This window comes from Lycorma delicatula, chromosome 13, assembly GCF_047948215.1.
Source record: "Lycorma delicatula isolate Av1 chromosome 13, ASM4794821v1, whole genome shotgun sequence".
In the NCBI taxonomy this organism is placed as follows: domain Eukaryota; kingdom Metazoa; phylum Arthropoda; class Insecta; order Hemiptera; family Fulgoridae; genus Lycorma; species Lycorma delicatula.
The window spans coordinates 4002765-4020884 of NC_134467.1; the positions used below are offsets into that span (position 1 = coordinate 4002765).

At 36.1% G+C, this 18120-nt stretch overlaps 1 protein-coding gene across 1 annotated transcript in view; it reads right to left on the reverse strand.

Moving 5' to 3' along the window:
* The window catches only part of LOC142333998 (neprilysin-1-like), a 97976-nt gene that overhangs the window by 42664 nt on the left and 37192 nt on the right, over positions 1–18120 (reverse strand). The window contains exon 3 of the mRNA XM_075381663.1: positions 4144–4327. Within this exon, the coding sequence (XP_075237778.1) occupies positions 4144–4327 (184 nt within the window). The remainder of the gene's footprint in view (positions 1–4143; positions 4328–18120) is intronic.

Genomic DNA, 18120 nt, shown 5'->3' on the forward strand with positions numbered 1-18120 from the left:
CACGTATATTAATTTTGTATTATATTTGTATTTTTTAAAAAAATAAAGCTTTTACATTTTTATGCTTCATCTAGCGAGAATCGAAGTAAACATAAATAAAAATCTACCGGCGCAGAAATCAAACAGCAAGAATCTCATAACAGGTAAATTTTAACCGATTTTAATTAAGAAATCTTATTTGTAAACCCGTTTAATAAATAAACATATCCTTTGTACGACATACGAGGTCTGTTCGGCAAAAAATCGAACGTTTTTAATTACGCGTCAACGAGATATTTTGTGACGCGCGGTCGACAGCACTGTGATCCGCACAACCTCCTCTTTAATTACGTATTTTGGATCCTCGATATCTCGTTTGATTTTCGTGTTATTGTTATCCGAGTGCGACGCGTTTAACTGTTAGTAGCGATTTTTGGGAGCGATGATACGACGTACGATTTTGCGTGAAACCGGAGAAGACTCGACAGAAACTACAAGCTTACGGGGATGATGTTCTGGTGGTACGCGATGTTACGAACGGTTTTACGATCGACCCTCGACCAGGAAGCCTTTCGACTTTTACCGATGACACGTTCGTAAAATCACGATTTGGTGCGTGCAAATCGCCGATCGACCGTCAGAGAACTTGCAGAAGAGGTTTATCTCGATCGGATCGTGCCTGTCATTTCGACTGAAAAATTAAAGGCGCATCGAGTGGCAGGAAGTTTGTTCCTCGTTTGACGACCGAAAACCAGAAAGAACATCCGGTGAACGTTTCTCGGCGAGTTCTTGAACAAGCCGATGACGACGAAACGTTCGCGGAAAGGATCATAACGGGAAACGAAAACCGGGTTTACAGCTTTCGAGACGAAAGTTCAATCGTCACGACGGATCGACAAAGGATCTCCAAAAGACTTCGATCCGATGTCAAAGCGATGTTCTCCGTGTTTTCGATTTTGACGGAATCGTGCGTTTTGAATTCCTGCCTCGAGGTGAAAAAGCGAACCGCGCGTACTATCAAGGCGTTTTACAACGGTTACGGAAAAAATTCTCAAAAAGAGACCGGAGTTGTGGCGAGACAACTCGCGGTTCCTTTTCCCGACGATGCGCCCGCACACTCGACTTCGTCGGTTTTGTGCCGCAAATCGGACGACTGTCCTCCCTCAGCCTCCCTACTCGCCAGACCTGGTTCCTTGCGATTTTTTATTTATTTCCGAAATCAAAATCGGCGATGAAAGGACACCGTTTTTAGACTATCGATGACGTTAAATCGAATTCGTCACGGACCTTAAAGGCCATTTCGCCAAGCGGAAACACCGCTGGGAAAAGCGTGTGAATTCTGGAGGGGAGTACTTTGAAGGGAACAAGGACCGATAATCTGTAAAATTAAAAAATATAAAGTTCGGTTATTTTCTGAACAGACCTCGTATCGCTATTATACGGAATTAATAATAGAGAAAGAAAATATGCGCCGTAAAAATCAATTACTCTGTTTACTTAAGATAATAAAAAAACTACTATTAAAATATTTAGTTAATGTTCGCCGAAAATTGTCCTAACACGGGAAGTTACGGCGGTCACGTCGTTAATACGGCAGCCGTTAAACGCCTATTTCGGCTATCGATAAAGATAACTACTTGTTAAGTCAAGAAATCACACCGATTTCGTCTTTCTTTGACGGAAGTGTTATAACCCGGCAACTTCCTCTTATTCTGTAGATTATTCGATTACCGTTCAAAAACTGAAACGTTTCTTCTCGCATTAAATAACAACGTTAAGATTCACCAAAATGAAAAGACGTTTTTGTAAACGATTCAAAGGTTAAAATTTAATTAAATTCAAATACGTTTTTGTAAATATTTAAAAAAGTTAATTCTTACTAAATTCAAATACGCGTCGGGTTTAAGCTTAACCTCAAATTCAATATAGTCAGAATTTCTCTTATGTCGACTCTACATTACACGCCGTTTAATCGGATTTAAATAATACTTGTTTATTTGTTAAAAATCGGCGATTTTGCACATCTATTAGCTTGCAATGGCATAAGCGTTTTTCTTCGCGTTATGAAAGTAGTATTAGTAAACCAAATTTTAGAAAACCGACTTGACGGACACGGTAGGAATAGATCGCTGGATCGCGATACGTATGACGTCCTGCCATATTACACTAGCCCTTACGCTGTTCTACTAGCAGCGCCGACCCTTTTTATTCTTTCCTCGGTCTTAAGGTTTTTTCCTCTTTATTAATTCCTATTAAATCGATGTAATAATTATTAATCCGCGATTGTAAAAAAAATTAACAATAAATAATTAACGATAAAAAAAATTATTAGCGAAATAAAATTTTGTGTACTTTTACAAAACGGAATGTAATTTAATAGGCATTACATAAGTGTGTGTGTATGTATCGGTGAGAAATCTGCTAATTTAATATCGATTGAAAATTGTATTTAAAGTAGTACTATTTTTGGATTTTTTAGTTTAATTTTCTTTAATTATTCTGGAATTTCTGTTTAATTTTATCCACGTTAAAGTTAACCGCAAAGCGACCTGAAAAATAGACCCTCGCAAGAACAACATACACACTGAAACATACACGGCTCGTCTTTAATAAATCGCAAAAAATTCTTATCTTTTAGTTTATTACTGGTCTGATAGTCGGACAATATTCTCCCTAACTCGGAGTCGATCGTAATTTCGTTTATCTATTTTTTTGTTGCCGATCATTTAAACGTTCTTTCATTCGATATAATCTTCTGATCTTAATTTGCGTACACGTTCTCTGGTTTTCAACATTTCTCTTTTTATATTCATCTCTCTCTTAATCTTTTTATTCTTTCCTTCGTCTTAAGGTTTTCTTCCCCTTCGATTTCATCTTCTTGTTTTTTGAGATATGTTTCTTCGCATTATCTTTCTGTTTATTTTTCGTTTTTGAACGTTCACCGAATAATCCGATAATAAAAACCGAATATTTTACACCGTTATGTCGAAATTAACATTTGTAACCGGTATACAACAGTTCACTAAACGGAATAGTTTAATCATTATCAACTCTTGTTTATACCGCCCGCCAGTTTTATTAAAACTTTTTTTAATAAACAACTCACGAAGATACGAATAATACCGATCTAGTAATACGAGTAATAAAAGGACTTTTACTCTCTCCTAATATTTCACGTAAAATTGTTTAATTGATTATCGTATAAATATTCGATGTTAATAAAAGCTAATATTTCAGCGATCGTGTAACCGTCTACTTTATTAAAGAATTGGAGGATCGTATCTCACTTTCAAATGAAGTACGTAAAAAAATGTGTATATGTAATTTAATAGGCGTGTGTAATTTAGGAAGTCGTGTGGTGTCCGCATCAGATTTTTTATGGAAAGTGATAAAACGTATAGATAAATAACCTCAAACTTCTTTTGCTAAATTAAATGTCGTTGTCTATGTCGATGTCGAATTCTTCAGAAACTTACGTGATTTACTAAAAATTTAATGTCATTGTAAAATCACAATTTGTATCATTATCGTAATATACGTAAAACCAAATTAGTTTGATAATAAGATTAAAGGGGATGATGACTCTCTCTCTCTCTCTCTCTCTCTCTCTATATATATATATATATATATATATATATATATATATATATATAATGTGTGTGTGTAATTACGAATCTAAAAAAAAAAATTAAATTACTGTTTTACACATTATAATAATTTTTATAACGGGAACATATCCCGGTCAAGCTTGGCATCTTTTTTTATCGCAAAACGACTGCATTTGGGAGTAAGCCCGTTGTGTTTGAAGAATAAATAAACAAATATTAATTAATATAATTTCCTGTTTATCGACACGTATATTGTTTTTTAAACGACTTGTCATTCATACGCTGTAGAAGTCTCTGAAAGAAATAAAACTGAATTTTGAAAAAAAAAGATCGATCGAATCGGCTTTTTTTTTTTAATTAGTTTTTCTAAGCTTTTTTTGTAATTTAAAATTAAATTAATTTTTTTTAATCTTTATCGTATATTTTTTGTCGTACAATAGAAAACTATAGGACTTTTATCAGATTATTATATATTAAAAGCGAGGTAGAGTTTTAGAGCGGAAGGGAGATCGATCGATTGAATACGAACATTGTATTTTAAATATAAAATCCATACCTTTCAATATTATGTGAAGTTGATCCGATAAGACGTCAAAAACATTAATACTGCTTTTGTCCTCCGGAATGACGTGTTTTTTATTCCAACTGCCGCAAGCGAATTGAAAAAAATCTTCGCAGGGATCGATCGATCGATCCATCGCTGCTAGGAGAGTCGATGCTGAAAACACAAAACATTTTCTCTTTTAATATAAAAAGTATACAAATATTTATACAAACGCTTACTGTAGGAGGACAAATATAATTCCTATAAAAAAAGCAAATCTAACGGATAACAATCGATCGGCATATATAAATATACGGGGGTATATATAGAGGCTAACCCGGAGGTGTCGACAACCTTCGGGGGTCGATTCAGAACAATAATACAAAAAAGGTTCATACGGATAAATTTCCTGTATGTTCACAGTTTTGTGTTTTTTCAATAAAAATCGATCGAGATATTTTAACGAAACTTGATGCGCGCGTATCAAACAACATCAATAAAATAAATCGATTTAAGAATTTTACTTCTTTAAAATTCCAAAACGGCGGCCGTTTAATCTTATTTAATAGCTAATAGCTCCGTAAATATCAGTTTTCTTAGATAAAACTTTAAATATTTTATTTAGAAAACAACGTCATCTCATTTCATTTGTTTAAATCGGTCGATAAGCATACGAAATACGGATGAAATTGTCGCAAAAATTATGTAGTCTGACGATTTTGCGCCTGCTTTTTTTTTTCTTTACCCGTCGTACAGTCTTTCTGTTATTCGTACATCGACCGAAATTTCCAGGGATTTAATAAATATCTCCTATTACTTTAATACGCATATTAATATTAGCGGGTAAATATATAAAGCGATTCACGACGTACACGCACTATTTCGTTCGCTCGTTTAAATAATCGACGGATGAAGCCGTTACTTGATGAAAATCCATTCTGACGAAGAAAACAAATACGTTATTCGATTTTCAAAAAATTATTTAAAAAAAATCACGACTGCGGTTTCGGTACGCAGTATCTTCCGCAGATGTTACAAACCGAGTATTATAGCTAAAAGTACAACGACGAAAAAGGTAAATACGAAAACCGAAAGAGATAAAATGCACAAAGATACAAAAAAAAAAATCGCTCGGTCCACAGATTTGTCGCTCTTTATCTTTGTGCTTTTTATTTCTTTTGCTTTTGTATTTACCGTTTTCCTTTTTTCCCTTAAAGAATTTTAGAAATTAGGCAAAACAAATTTCCGGTTTTTTATTTTTTTTTATTTCGATTTTTTAAGGGGTGCGACGGCCTACGGCGCGACGATTCACCGACACAGCCGCTGTTACTGTATCTGCGATGCGACTGGCTGCACCTGCCTGCGGTTAAAGAAGTACGGTCACCTCATGTTTGTCGGATAACGCTAAGAACGGGGAAAAATACACCGCTTTTTTCGGCGTTTGGTTAGCAGTTCATCCCTGTCGGGGGCTTAATTTCAGAACCGTCCGTGTTCTACGTAACGGTGTATGCCGCATCTGTCTGGGTTCATCGAACGAGAATCAAATATTACAGGAATATTTGTCACGATGTCAACGTCCCCGATTATAATCTGCGATCGCCTCCTATAGGACTGTCTCTCGAGAGGCGGTCCCTGTTATTTCTGGTATTAAGCCCGCCGATGTCCTTACGACTGAGCGCCGATTACGTTACGATACTAACAAGGTAGGCCGACTTACCTCCGGACGCCGAGGTTTCCGTTTGTAGCGTGTCAGATGAACTGAATCGTCCGATGGCCGTAACACGCTCGGCGTTTTTCAAAACGCTAAAAGTATGCGGGTTGTCAGGTGGATTTCCCCCGATCGGCATATAACACAATTTCTTTCCGGACGCGGTGCTTTTCGAGATAGGTCGGCCAGATTAGGTTTGATCGATTCACGCTTGTGTCCGGAGCGTAGGGCAGCCGGTTTTGTACACCGCGTCTTATATCTCTGACCCGCGTACGAAGCTGAAGGGTACCGAAGTAGCCAGAGAGCTTGCCAAGATCAACTGCGGTGTTTGTCGAGTAACGCTAAGAACCGAGAAAAATACATTTTTATTACCGTACGTCGATATTTTTTATAAATCGAACACGCTTTACTTTTGATTAATCATAATCATTCTTACAGGTTTAATAAAAACAGGGGGATTCAGGGGGCAGAGCCCCCTGGCTAGACGGGAAGGGCGAGTGAAGCGAACTGTGATCAGCTAAACATCCCCTGACCACGATGAGGATGCTAATGTATGTATATATATATATAACTAAGCTGAATAAATATTTCAAATACCAAACTACGGGACGAATTAGAAACGCTCAACACTTTAAAGCGAAATTAATATGGTTTTATCTTGTTGCTTGTATTTAATAGACTTGCATATACTCCCGGTAAAGTAAAATATCATTTGTTAGGGCTCGTCCAAATATTAGAACGGTTCCAAAACACAAAAACGGGCGTCATCGTTTGGCGTCTATAAATATAAAACGTACAGACTAATATTTAAATGATTAAATACGTTAACTTAACCTTTTGCGATGTTTGATACAAAAAAATGTAGCCGTTTATTCATAAAAAAAAAAAAAAAACAATATACATTTGACCGAACCAGATAACAATTGTTTTCGTGTAACTCAAAAAAGTACTTCGGCTTACGAGAAAGGACATTACAGTTTACCTGACCGTAAAAACAATTCTTCCTACGATTTATTAAAAATACGATGAAACGATTTTCTTTTATAGAAACTATTATTCTGCGGATGAATTTTTTAATAATATCTAAAAATAAAGCCGCATTTATTTTCATCGGTTTAACGCGTACATAAATACATTAATCTCTTCTAATTGTAATTTGTTTCCTAAATTTTTGTACACTTCCTTTCATATTTTTATATTTTAATTAACGCGGACTTTAATCGCGTCTATATTTTTATAGATTTTTTTTCTTCGCTTTATGAATTAATTCGCCGCAGAAGCTTTGGACCTTTTACGTGGAATTATGAGAACGAAAATTTTCTGCCCTATGAAAAATGTCAAGCCTGACTGAAATTCGAACCCAGGAACTCCGGACGAAAGCACGACGCTCTACCGCTCCAACAAGAAGCGTGTATTGTTCTGATCGTGCTTTTACCAAGACTTTCCTCGATACGTCCAGACAAACATCGGGACGGTCGCTATTTTTTTTTATCCGTAGAATAGAATATATACTCGTTCCTGACGTAATCCGTATAATATTTTATTACGCATCGATTTGAATAAAACATTTATACGTCCGCTTTAAAATCAGACCGAAACGGTTTTGTCGATATTTCTAGTCGAATAGCCCGTCGTGCGATCTCAAAAAAGTCGAAACAAAACTTTTATAATCGTACGTTTTCTGATACGGATGAAGTTATCAGGTTTGAACAGAAACGGTAAACGATATAACATTTTCAGAATAACTATTAAGAAAATTACGGGACCGATAATACTATAAGGTACTCCCCGTTCGATGTTTTTTTTAAATAACAAGTTATTTTTTTTACGGTTTTATTATCGAAAGATTAAATTCCAAGTCGGTAAGGTACGACTTTAACCGCTTACAAGCCGTACTTTTGATTTTACGATTAGAAAAATAGTAATCGAAGGAGATAACACGAAAATGTAAAACGTACCAAGAATACGCCGAGGCTAACGAAAAAACCGGCGTAGAATAGAAAGGAACGAGTAATCGCGTGAAATTCAACGACCGAAGACGAAAATAATCTTTACTTATTTATTTTTTTCTTCCAAATTTATACTGTACTAATCGGTCCGGGCTCGCATTTCGTAACTTAAAATGAATCGATCCTCACTGTATTTGTCGTACTCGAACTCGTGTGAATAATTTTGATAAACGATAATTAAAGCCCGTTCATTTTATAAAAACTATCGGCGTACAGGGCTCGACACTTTGAGCGATATGAATTATGCGGGTGTTAGAATAATCGGCCGCAATCTTAAAACATTAATTATAGCCGGATACCCGTCCTTCGTACGGGTAAAAAACTATTTTGCACCGTTCTTAGCGTTACCCTACAAACACCGTCAAGAAGTGACCCTAATTCGTTTACCGCTGTTTGTTTTTTAATTTTATATTTTCATTATTTTTTTTTTTTTGTTTTTTTGCGGAAGAATTTGTAAACAGCAATCTACACAATATTTACACCTTTTATCTCTGAAATGTATTATATATATATATATATATATACGGTATATAGAAAGATAGTTCCCACAGGATCACGCCGCATGTAGTTATATATATATACCTACTATACGACATTTTAATTATACCGGGTGATTCAAAAAGGGCTTCATAACTTTAAAAGGATATAAAAAAATTTATTTCACCGCAAATATCTCATTTCACCGCAAAACACTTCAAGTTTTGACTCGCGTAGTTCATTACTACCGAATTCGGCCACCAGCGCTGTCACCAGAGTTATTGAAAACCGACACATTTACCGGTGCGGAACGCGCTCGCTTTCCGTTTTGGTCTCACGATTTGCAGTCAAGCGACCGCAGTTCAAGGTAATTTTCGTCGAGAATACGGTAGGTAGTCTCCTAGTAGGCGTACAATTTATTCTCGGTACCAAACCTTCGTCTAGGCAGGTCGTTCTATTAAAGGTACAAAATCACCAAGACGCCCGCGCGTCCCTGAAGCTGCTGCGGGACAACACAGAGAAAGCTTTGCGCACGTCCGAAAAAATCAAATTCACAAACTACTGTTTGGCGCGTATTAAGCGAACGATTGCGCTTGAAACGATACAAACCGACCGCGGTTCAAAGCGTTACAGATGACGAGAAAGTAGTTTTGTTTGAAAACGACGGATATAATTGTAGAAGACGATACCTTTTCAGATGTTATTTGTAAGGACGAGTTAACGTTTCGCGTCGGGGCAAGGTCGACACCCGTAACTGCCGAATATGGAGTAGCGAAGAGTATTTGTGACAACCGTGTAAGCTCAATGTTTTTTTGCGCCCTAAACAAACAAAGACCGTACGGCCCGTTCTTCTTCCACGAGGCGACCGTAAACGGTATCGTTTCTCTGTACGCGCTTCAAAATTTTCTAATTCTTCAGTTAAACGATGACGATCGAAATGGACGCCATCGCTATCGGCGAGACGGGACATCGCCTTGCTACCGCCTACAAGTCCGAGATCTTCTTCGTACTCGATTCCCAAGTCGGTGGATCGGTCGTGAAGGTCCGATCGCACGGCCACCTCGCTCCCCAGATTTATCCCCGCTACATTTTTTCTCGTGGATCTCATTAAACATCGGCTTTAGTACCGCCTTTTCCAGCCGATCTCGTCGAGCTAAAACTTGGAATTAACGCCACAGCATCAGAAGTAACGGCCGACTTGCCGGCTACTGTCTGAATGAAATCGACTTCAGACGGGATGTATGTCGCAGAATAAATGAAAAGTGAATGTCGGGTAACAAACGTTATGTGTTTTGCTATAAAATGAGACCTTAATCAAATCTGTAAGTTAAGTCGATAAATTTTTACATATTTTTATATACATATATATATATTTACTTATAAAATAGATTTTAGTATACAGATGCTTTAATAAATTACATTAATTTTATTTTCGGTTCCGATTGACCGTTTATATTAATTACGACCCAGTTTTTCAAGGAATATGAAAAAATAGTTCGCCACATATTCATTAAAATATTTTATATAATATTATGCCAGTAATAAAACTTTTATATATAAGTATATAAATCACAATGAAGCTCGGTTTAAAAGAGAAAAGAAGAGATTGTTTCTACACTGCAACAGATAATAAAACAGTAAGAAGAAAAACAGAAAAGATTTCTAAATTTTCAGTTTAAATTGCACGCTAAAAAGAGCGATGATGAGTTAGTGGAAAGAGGAAAAAAAAAAAAATATATATATATATATATATATAAATAACAGTAGACAGGGTAAGAAGTAGTGGTTTGAAATAAGGAAGAAGGGATATGAGAGAGTGGGTGAGAAATAAGAGACGGTATGAGAAATGATGAAAGTAGATCGGGGAAGGAAAGATTGCATAGAACTTCCTTTTTCATCATCCCAAATGAAAATGACTTTGTCAACCGTCACGATTTCTTTAATCTCCGAGACCCCCTTTTTCCTACGGTTCTTAATCTATCTCTAAATTTAAAAAAATAATAATAAATATTCCTATCTTACGTTTCATAATACTGTTATTTATTTTTATTTTACACTTACTCGTATTTTAAATTATGTAATCTATCTTCATAAATGAAAAATATATTTTAATATTAAAAAGATTATTTGCGATACATACATACACATATTTTAATTTCAACACCGTTAACAAAGATTTTATAAAAACGACGAATACAGCTATTTTATAACAATCAAATCCTTTTGTATTTTTAAATGAATTTATATATATATTTTACTTTGAAATTTAAATTTTGTAATTATTTTTTTACTATTTCCATGTAATTTTTATCCAATATTACGCTTTGAAGAGTTAGCTTTAACAAATTAAGTACTTTCTTTATTCTGTTTAGCCTCCGGAACCACCGTAAGATATTACTTCAGAGGATTTTTTTTATAATGATCGGTTTGCTTGGCATTTCTCCCGCCACCACTCCATTCGGTCGCCCTAAAGCATAAGACCGAATGTCTGTGCCGCAAACGGCAACCGAACCTCGGACAGTTTAGCGTCTAGTATCCTAAACGGCTTCTAGAGCTTACGCGTCCCACCAGCTCGCTTGTCATATATTTGCTAAATTAGGTAGGCGCACCCCGTCAACTACTAAAAATATATATGACATCCATAAATTCAAATTTATTACGTTTATACGGCGATTCGCTGCCACGTCTAGGTGCTGAATGCCAGCAAATACCTGTTCATCATATTAAAGCGCTTGGAACCTTAACTGGCTGGTGGTCAGCCGTATATATCTCTAGGTTAGCTGCCCGCAACAGTGCGGTAGGAGCCTTTTCCCTTAGGTAAACTACTGATGCCGGCTGAACAAAGCGACCGCATCAAGGAACTCCCGTACGGTCCGACAATGCGGCTCTCGCCACACTGACTCGCCGCTTGTGAGAGGCCGATTTTCCCCTCGACCTCTAAGTTCCAGGTTTGCCGGGTCTCTGACTCCCCCGAGAGCAGGGCAGTCAAACGTCAGGTGTTCATTTGACTAGACCTCACCGCAGACGCACAGGTCATCGGCTGCCAGGCGGAACCAAAACAGATATCGGTTTAATTTAACACGGTTGGCGAGTACCTGGGCGTCAGTTGCCCTTAAAAACGAGCTCGAGGCGTACCATCCCCCCAGATCCTTATAAAGTTATACAAGGATCATCCCTTACTCGTGGTGTGCCATTCCAGCTGCCATGCGTCCATCGCGAGGCTCTGCAGCTTCTTCCGCAGGCGGGAGATGGGCAACCGAACGAAATTTAGATCCGATGCATTGCGATCGCCGTTCCGCTCCAGTACTGGCCCGGCTCGAAACCGCATCGCAAATACCTCGGCCTCCCGACCTCTTCGCGATATCCACATGGCCGCCCGAAGTTTCACCGCTAAATCGATTGGAAGAGCCTTTCCCAATACGGTGGTAGCCTCGTAGAAGGTTGTTTTAAAGACACCGGTGCATACAATTAAGGCTCTGCGCCGGGCACTCCTTACATTTTGAAGAAATGCTTTATTCATATCTAATCTACGCCCTATGAAAGAGGTCATGTTTTCGAGGACACCTACGTACACCGTATACATTTGACGGCCCGACAACCCGTAGTCTTTCCGAGCAATCCTCCTAAGTTTGTGCATCACTGACACGGCTTCCGCCGCTACTCGCTTAAATGCGGTTGCTAAACGGCAACTTCTCATCAAAAAAAATACCTAGGTACATATGAACTCTCACTCGGCTGATTACACAGCATTTATAGTTAACGAGAGGGTTCCGACGGTACGATAATTTGTCTGCACCCTTGACGAGCATATACTTCGTCTTGGGCACAGAAATCTTTAAATTTTGCATGTCCATCCAGTCCTCTGCGGTTGGCAAAGCCTCCTGCGCTCGATCTTCTAGCTGCCGTCGTGAGTTATCACGAACTAGTAGCAGACGGTCATCGGCGAAGGCCCTGATCCTTTCTGGGAATGTTAATCTCAGAAATCCGTCAACGACCGGGTTCCACAGCAAGGGACCGAGAACAGAACCCTGCTGGCTTACCCCGGTCACTGATCTTTCCACAACTAGATGAGCATCTTTAAACAGAGCCGTGCGGTTAGACAATTAGTTACGTACTACGACCTTTAGGGCTACGGGAACATTGCGGCGTTCCGACTCATAGAGGACAGAACTCCAACACAAGGAAGGAAATACTGTCAATAAAAATCGCCAAAACATATTTACAGTTTACTTCAGAGCATGATATATACGAATGTAAATGAAGTGTAGTCTTGTACAGTCTCAGCTCGACCGTTCCTGAGACGTGCGGTTAATTGAAACCCGACCGCCAAAGAACACCGGTATCCACGATCTAGTATTCAAATCTTATAAAAGTAAATAACCGCCTTTAATAGGATTTGAACCTTAGAACTCTCGATTTCGAAATCAGCTGATTTGCGATGACGAGTTAACTAGTAGACCGGCCCGGCGGGCTAATTATGGCAAAAAATTAAGTCGAAACAAACTTTCAGAATATGAATTGTGTCTAATTAGCGAACGATCCTTGTAAATAATAGTGTACGTACTTTTTCAATTTCCGTCAAAAGTATTTCTGTTATCTGTAGAAATCAATCTTAAATCCAAAAAATCCTAATATTACTTTCAATTCGTTGTAAATTTTATACCGTTTTCTTTTTATACTTTTGAAAACGTATAAACGTTGAAAAATCAGATTTCTTCTTTCGTTAGCCAGACTATACGACCTACTGGTGAAAATAAATATAAACTACGTTCATGTAAAAGTAGATCCAGAAACGATTTGTTAGCTACTGTCAACTGGCAAAAGATTTCGGCCTGATTTAAAATTAAACACCTTTGGACTAGTACCTGTAGGGCCGCCTAAAATCATTATTATATATATAGAAACGTAACGCGAGAGAAGAACCGGTTATTATAATTGTCAGTCACATTGTTCGTCGGCCAGAGGGAAAACATTTAGCTAACCGTTTGTATTTTTTAATACCTCGTTAAAATCTGTCGCATTTCGATTTTAATAAAACGTCAAATTCTTACATTTACATTTACTTTCTGCGGCCTTCATTCGTGCCGTTTTATTCAGAATCAAATCGTCTACAAGTTTTGTTTAAAACATTTTCGTAATCGTGACCTGTTTAACAAAGTTATTTTACGTCAAACGTACAATAATATCTTGTCGACACCGATCTTACTTTGTTTTAATCCAGATTTTTCGAAAACTACTAAAAACAGAGCTACGGGAAAATTTTTCAGATCGGATTTCATACTGATAATCGCTAAATTTACCCCTTAATTTACGTCCCAAGATTTACAATGAGGCTTAATTTTACCCAAGCGTTTCCGGACCTATGTTTATACGACGAACTTTCTTCATTATTTTCACCAGGAGATCGTGTCTTTGAAAGTTTGTTATAATCTTCTTGAATAATTCTGTATACGAACATACGTTTTTTTATTTTTTATGAAATGCAAAGATGTCATTAAAAACCGTTTGAGAAATGAATAGAAAAAGTACATTAAATGTAGATTTCCCACGCGGTTGGCGAACACAATAAGAAAGGGGAAAACAGAAATAAAAGATAAAAAAAAAAAAAAATCAATAGAAATTTTCTCTTTTTTTAAATGCGTCACTCGATCTGAATTCATTTATTATTATTCAATACCTTATGTCTTTAAAATTCTTTACGTTTCAACGAATAGATTTTTTTCATTCTTTATTCTCTTTCGAGCTACTGTTTCCTTTTCTTTTATTTTAAGGATAATATAAATTTCCTTTAGGATTCGGTTCGTTTCTTTTCAAGATTAATTACTTTTTTTCAATTATTAAGATAATTAATACAAATCGTCGAATAAATCTTTATCTACGTCACCGTCAATTAAATTTATCTAATCGCTAAAATTCCACCTTTTATCTTAACCGATTTTAATCGACGGATTTTTATTATTTCATTTTATTTTTCTTTATCTTTAATTAATAATACTGTTGAAATTAATTTTGTTTTTCATTTTATATTAATCGGTTTATACATTTAATCAAAAATAAAAAAAGAGAAGAAAGATTAAACGATAATGAAGAAAATAAAAAATACTACTGACATTTAATAATTAAAGACGCTGCTGTGAAGGCAAAGCGATCGGTAACAGGGTTGCGATACTGTCAGAACAGTAACTCGGTAACCCTGTCGTGACTTTCGATCGACTATTTGAGAAAAATTATTTTATTTATAACGTTAAAATCTTATTTTAAGTCGGCGAATCCTCTTGATATTTGCGAAACGACCGCAGAGATCAGTTCTTTCGCTTTTTGAAGGTGAAAAACCGGAAAACATTTACTATCGTACGAACGAAGTTGTACGAACGGGTAGAAAGATTTAAAGACGATCGAACTTTATGACTGACGAGCACCCGATTTTCAACTCCGGCGCCTGAAACTCGCAGAAAGTCTTTCATCCAACCGGAACGACGGATTACAGTTTGGATCAAAGTTGAAAAATTACATATAAATATAGGTACGGTTCAATTTATAACATTATCACAGTAAAACAAGCAGAAGAGGTTTCCAAGAGAGGACAGATCACCGTAAAGAGAAGACTTGGCATATGTACAAAACCGAAACGATTGTTATTTAGCTAAGCGTTCTAACCTGCGATTAGTCGTAGATTCACCAATATCAACCGGAATCTAAGACAGAGAGTGGACGCACGAGTTCGAGGGGGGCACACGAGTTTACCTGTCAAGAGAAATTCCGTAATCGACTATCAGCACGAAAAATCGCGATGACAATTCTTTGCGACGCTAAAGGCCCGGTTTTTTGACGACTTTCTAGAAGATCGGCGAATAATAAACAGCGCATACCCCTGCGACATGATAGTCGACAATTTACGCCGGCAGTGTTGAAAAACGCCCTAGATCTAATCGCAACATCATTCTGCATCACGATAACGCCCGACCTCAAACGGCTCAAGTAACTCGAGAAGCCACCACCTCATTTCCCATACAGTCAACCTGAGTCGGTCCCGTTGCATTTCCAGTTAGTTGGTCCACTCGAGGAGCAGATACGCGGTAAGAAGTTTAACGGCGATGACATCAAAGAAATCTGCTAAACCGGCTACGTAATCGGGACAAAAATATTTTTGCAGCAGACATAAATAAACCGATTCGGAGATGGAGCAAGTGTGTTAATGTTGCCGGAGATGCGATGAAAATTGGAAAAAATGTCACCGGATCTTATTCCCTTAGATGAATGTTTACGGAGACGGATGAAATGCTAGGAATACAAGCTTGAAGTAAAAACACGTGACGAACCGATCGCTCGTTTTCTCAATGCCACTGCTCTCATCAACGAACGCGAAGATATCATTAGGTCGGCGAAGAAAATGTAAGGAAACGAGTTGAAGAGTGCATCGCTGTCAACAGTGAAATTTTCGAACGTTTATTATATCAATTAATACAGTATTTTTTTTTAACTAAATTAAAAGTATTTTAATTTTTAAACGGTCTAAGTTGTAACACTTGTTTTTAATTTTTACAAATTCATCGTATTTTTACTTCCTTGTACGAAGTAAAGGAAGTATTGCGATCGCGAAAAATTTAGGTTTTCAGATTTCAATCAAGCCCTGAATCCCATTTTCACTATTTTCGGCGTGACATCTGTACGTATGTATGTACGTAGCGTAATTCAAAAACGATTGGCCGTAAGATGTTGGAATTTTGGATTTAGGACTGCTGTAACATCTAGTTGTGCACCTCCTTTTTTGATTGCAATCGATTGAATCAAAAGCGTCCAAAAAAAAGAAGAAAATCCTAAAATATTAGAAGTTTGGACTTTTTCTTAACCGCTATAATAAGCCCTCATCGAGATCTTTTCGACTATATAGTGGTGCTTTTTTTATCGGTTCCACAGTTATAACCAAAAGGAATTGTAATTAATGAATTATTTGGATCTTATAAGGGGAAGGTACATCGGTTCGAATCAGACTTCATCTCCGTTTTTTTTAAATTTAAATATATCGATTTATTAATAATTATTTAACTGTTATTGTAAAAAAAAAATATAATAATTAATAATTCAATAATAACAATAAAGCAAAAAATATGAAAAAAAAACTGAAGTTATTAGTGAATTAAAATTTTACGTACTTTAAAAATGTGTATATGAAATTTAATAGGCGTTATACATATGTGTATATATAATAGATTTGATGAAACATCTGATTATTTAATATAATTGACAATTATAATTTAGAATCTTATTATTTTTGAATTTTCTAGTTTAATTTTATCTACATTAAAGTTAACTACAGAGCGATTGAAAAATAGACTCTAATAAGTACAACATATTTTATATACGCGTACACTGAAGCATACATGTCCGATCTTTAATCGATTGCAAAAAATTCTTGTCTTTTAGTTCATTACTCCTGTGATATTGTCTGATAATATTCTCTATAATAAGTCGGAGTCGATCATAATTTCGTTTATTTGTTTTTTGTTACCGATCTTTGGTTTGATGTAATTCTTCTCACCTTAATTTGCGTACACGTTCTCTAGTTTTCAAATTTTATCTGTCTTTGTATTCATTATCCTCTCTTAATCGTTTTATTCTTTCCTTGGTCTTAACGTTTTCTTCCTCTTTATATTTATCATCTTTTCATAACGCTGAAGGGACTTTTACTCCATCCTAATATTTCAAGTAAGATTGTCGAATTAATATCGATATGTTGAACGATTTGTAACCCGTAACGTGGATCGTCTTTAATCGAAGAATGCCAGACCCGGAGAACAAAAAAAAATGTTGGAGTAACTGCGCCTAAATGCACCTTCCATTCAGAACTTGCGATCAACTATATTTTTATTATATGTAATTTATAATAGGTTAGATACATTTCTTTATAGAGGATTTTTTCTTTATAATATTGTAACGAAATATTACAAGCGATAAGATGAAGTAATTAATCTTTGTTCTTAATCTCGACAAGTATAACAATATAATTTATAAATATATATTATACAAAGTAAGATAATCTAAGATGCTGTATAATAACACGATTACTGAAGAAAGGTTACGGCTAATTGCGTGAAATATATGATTTTAAATGTATATTATACAATACGATATAAATATCAGAGCAAAAAATTAATTTTTAGATATCGCTTATAGTTAAATTATTGAATCGATAGTTTCAATTTAGATTCACATCGGTTACAAAATACAACAATAAATAGTAATTAATAATAATAATAATAATCATAGAGTTCGGATATATAATAAGTTGGTTATCTGCAATGTTTCCTTTGGAACAGTTACTAGATATACATCTTAATAACAATTTTTCTAGTAAATCGGGTAATCTAAACTCATGTAGTATCAGGATTTCTTTAAAAGTATTTTTCGTAAGTCCTTATGACTTCTAGATCGGCACGCATCTCATTCCGATTAAGATTTAGTGTAAATAATTCATAAATATCAGAAATCTATTCCGATCGGGATCGATAATCCGCTATAATGTGCACGTATATGTTATACGTACGTACATGTGTGTGTTGTATACGTGTTGTGCGTGTTTGTACAGTTACGTAGATAATAGCCGGTCTGTAAATCGTTTAAAAGTGTAGAGCGATCTGAACACGATGTAATAGTTACATTGATCGACAAATTAAATCGTAACACGAGATTACAATTATAACACGAAACCGCAGTAATAACGTAACGTATTACGTCAAACAATATTTCTTGAAAATATCATCGTTTAAATTATCCGATTATTTATTTAAATAATAA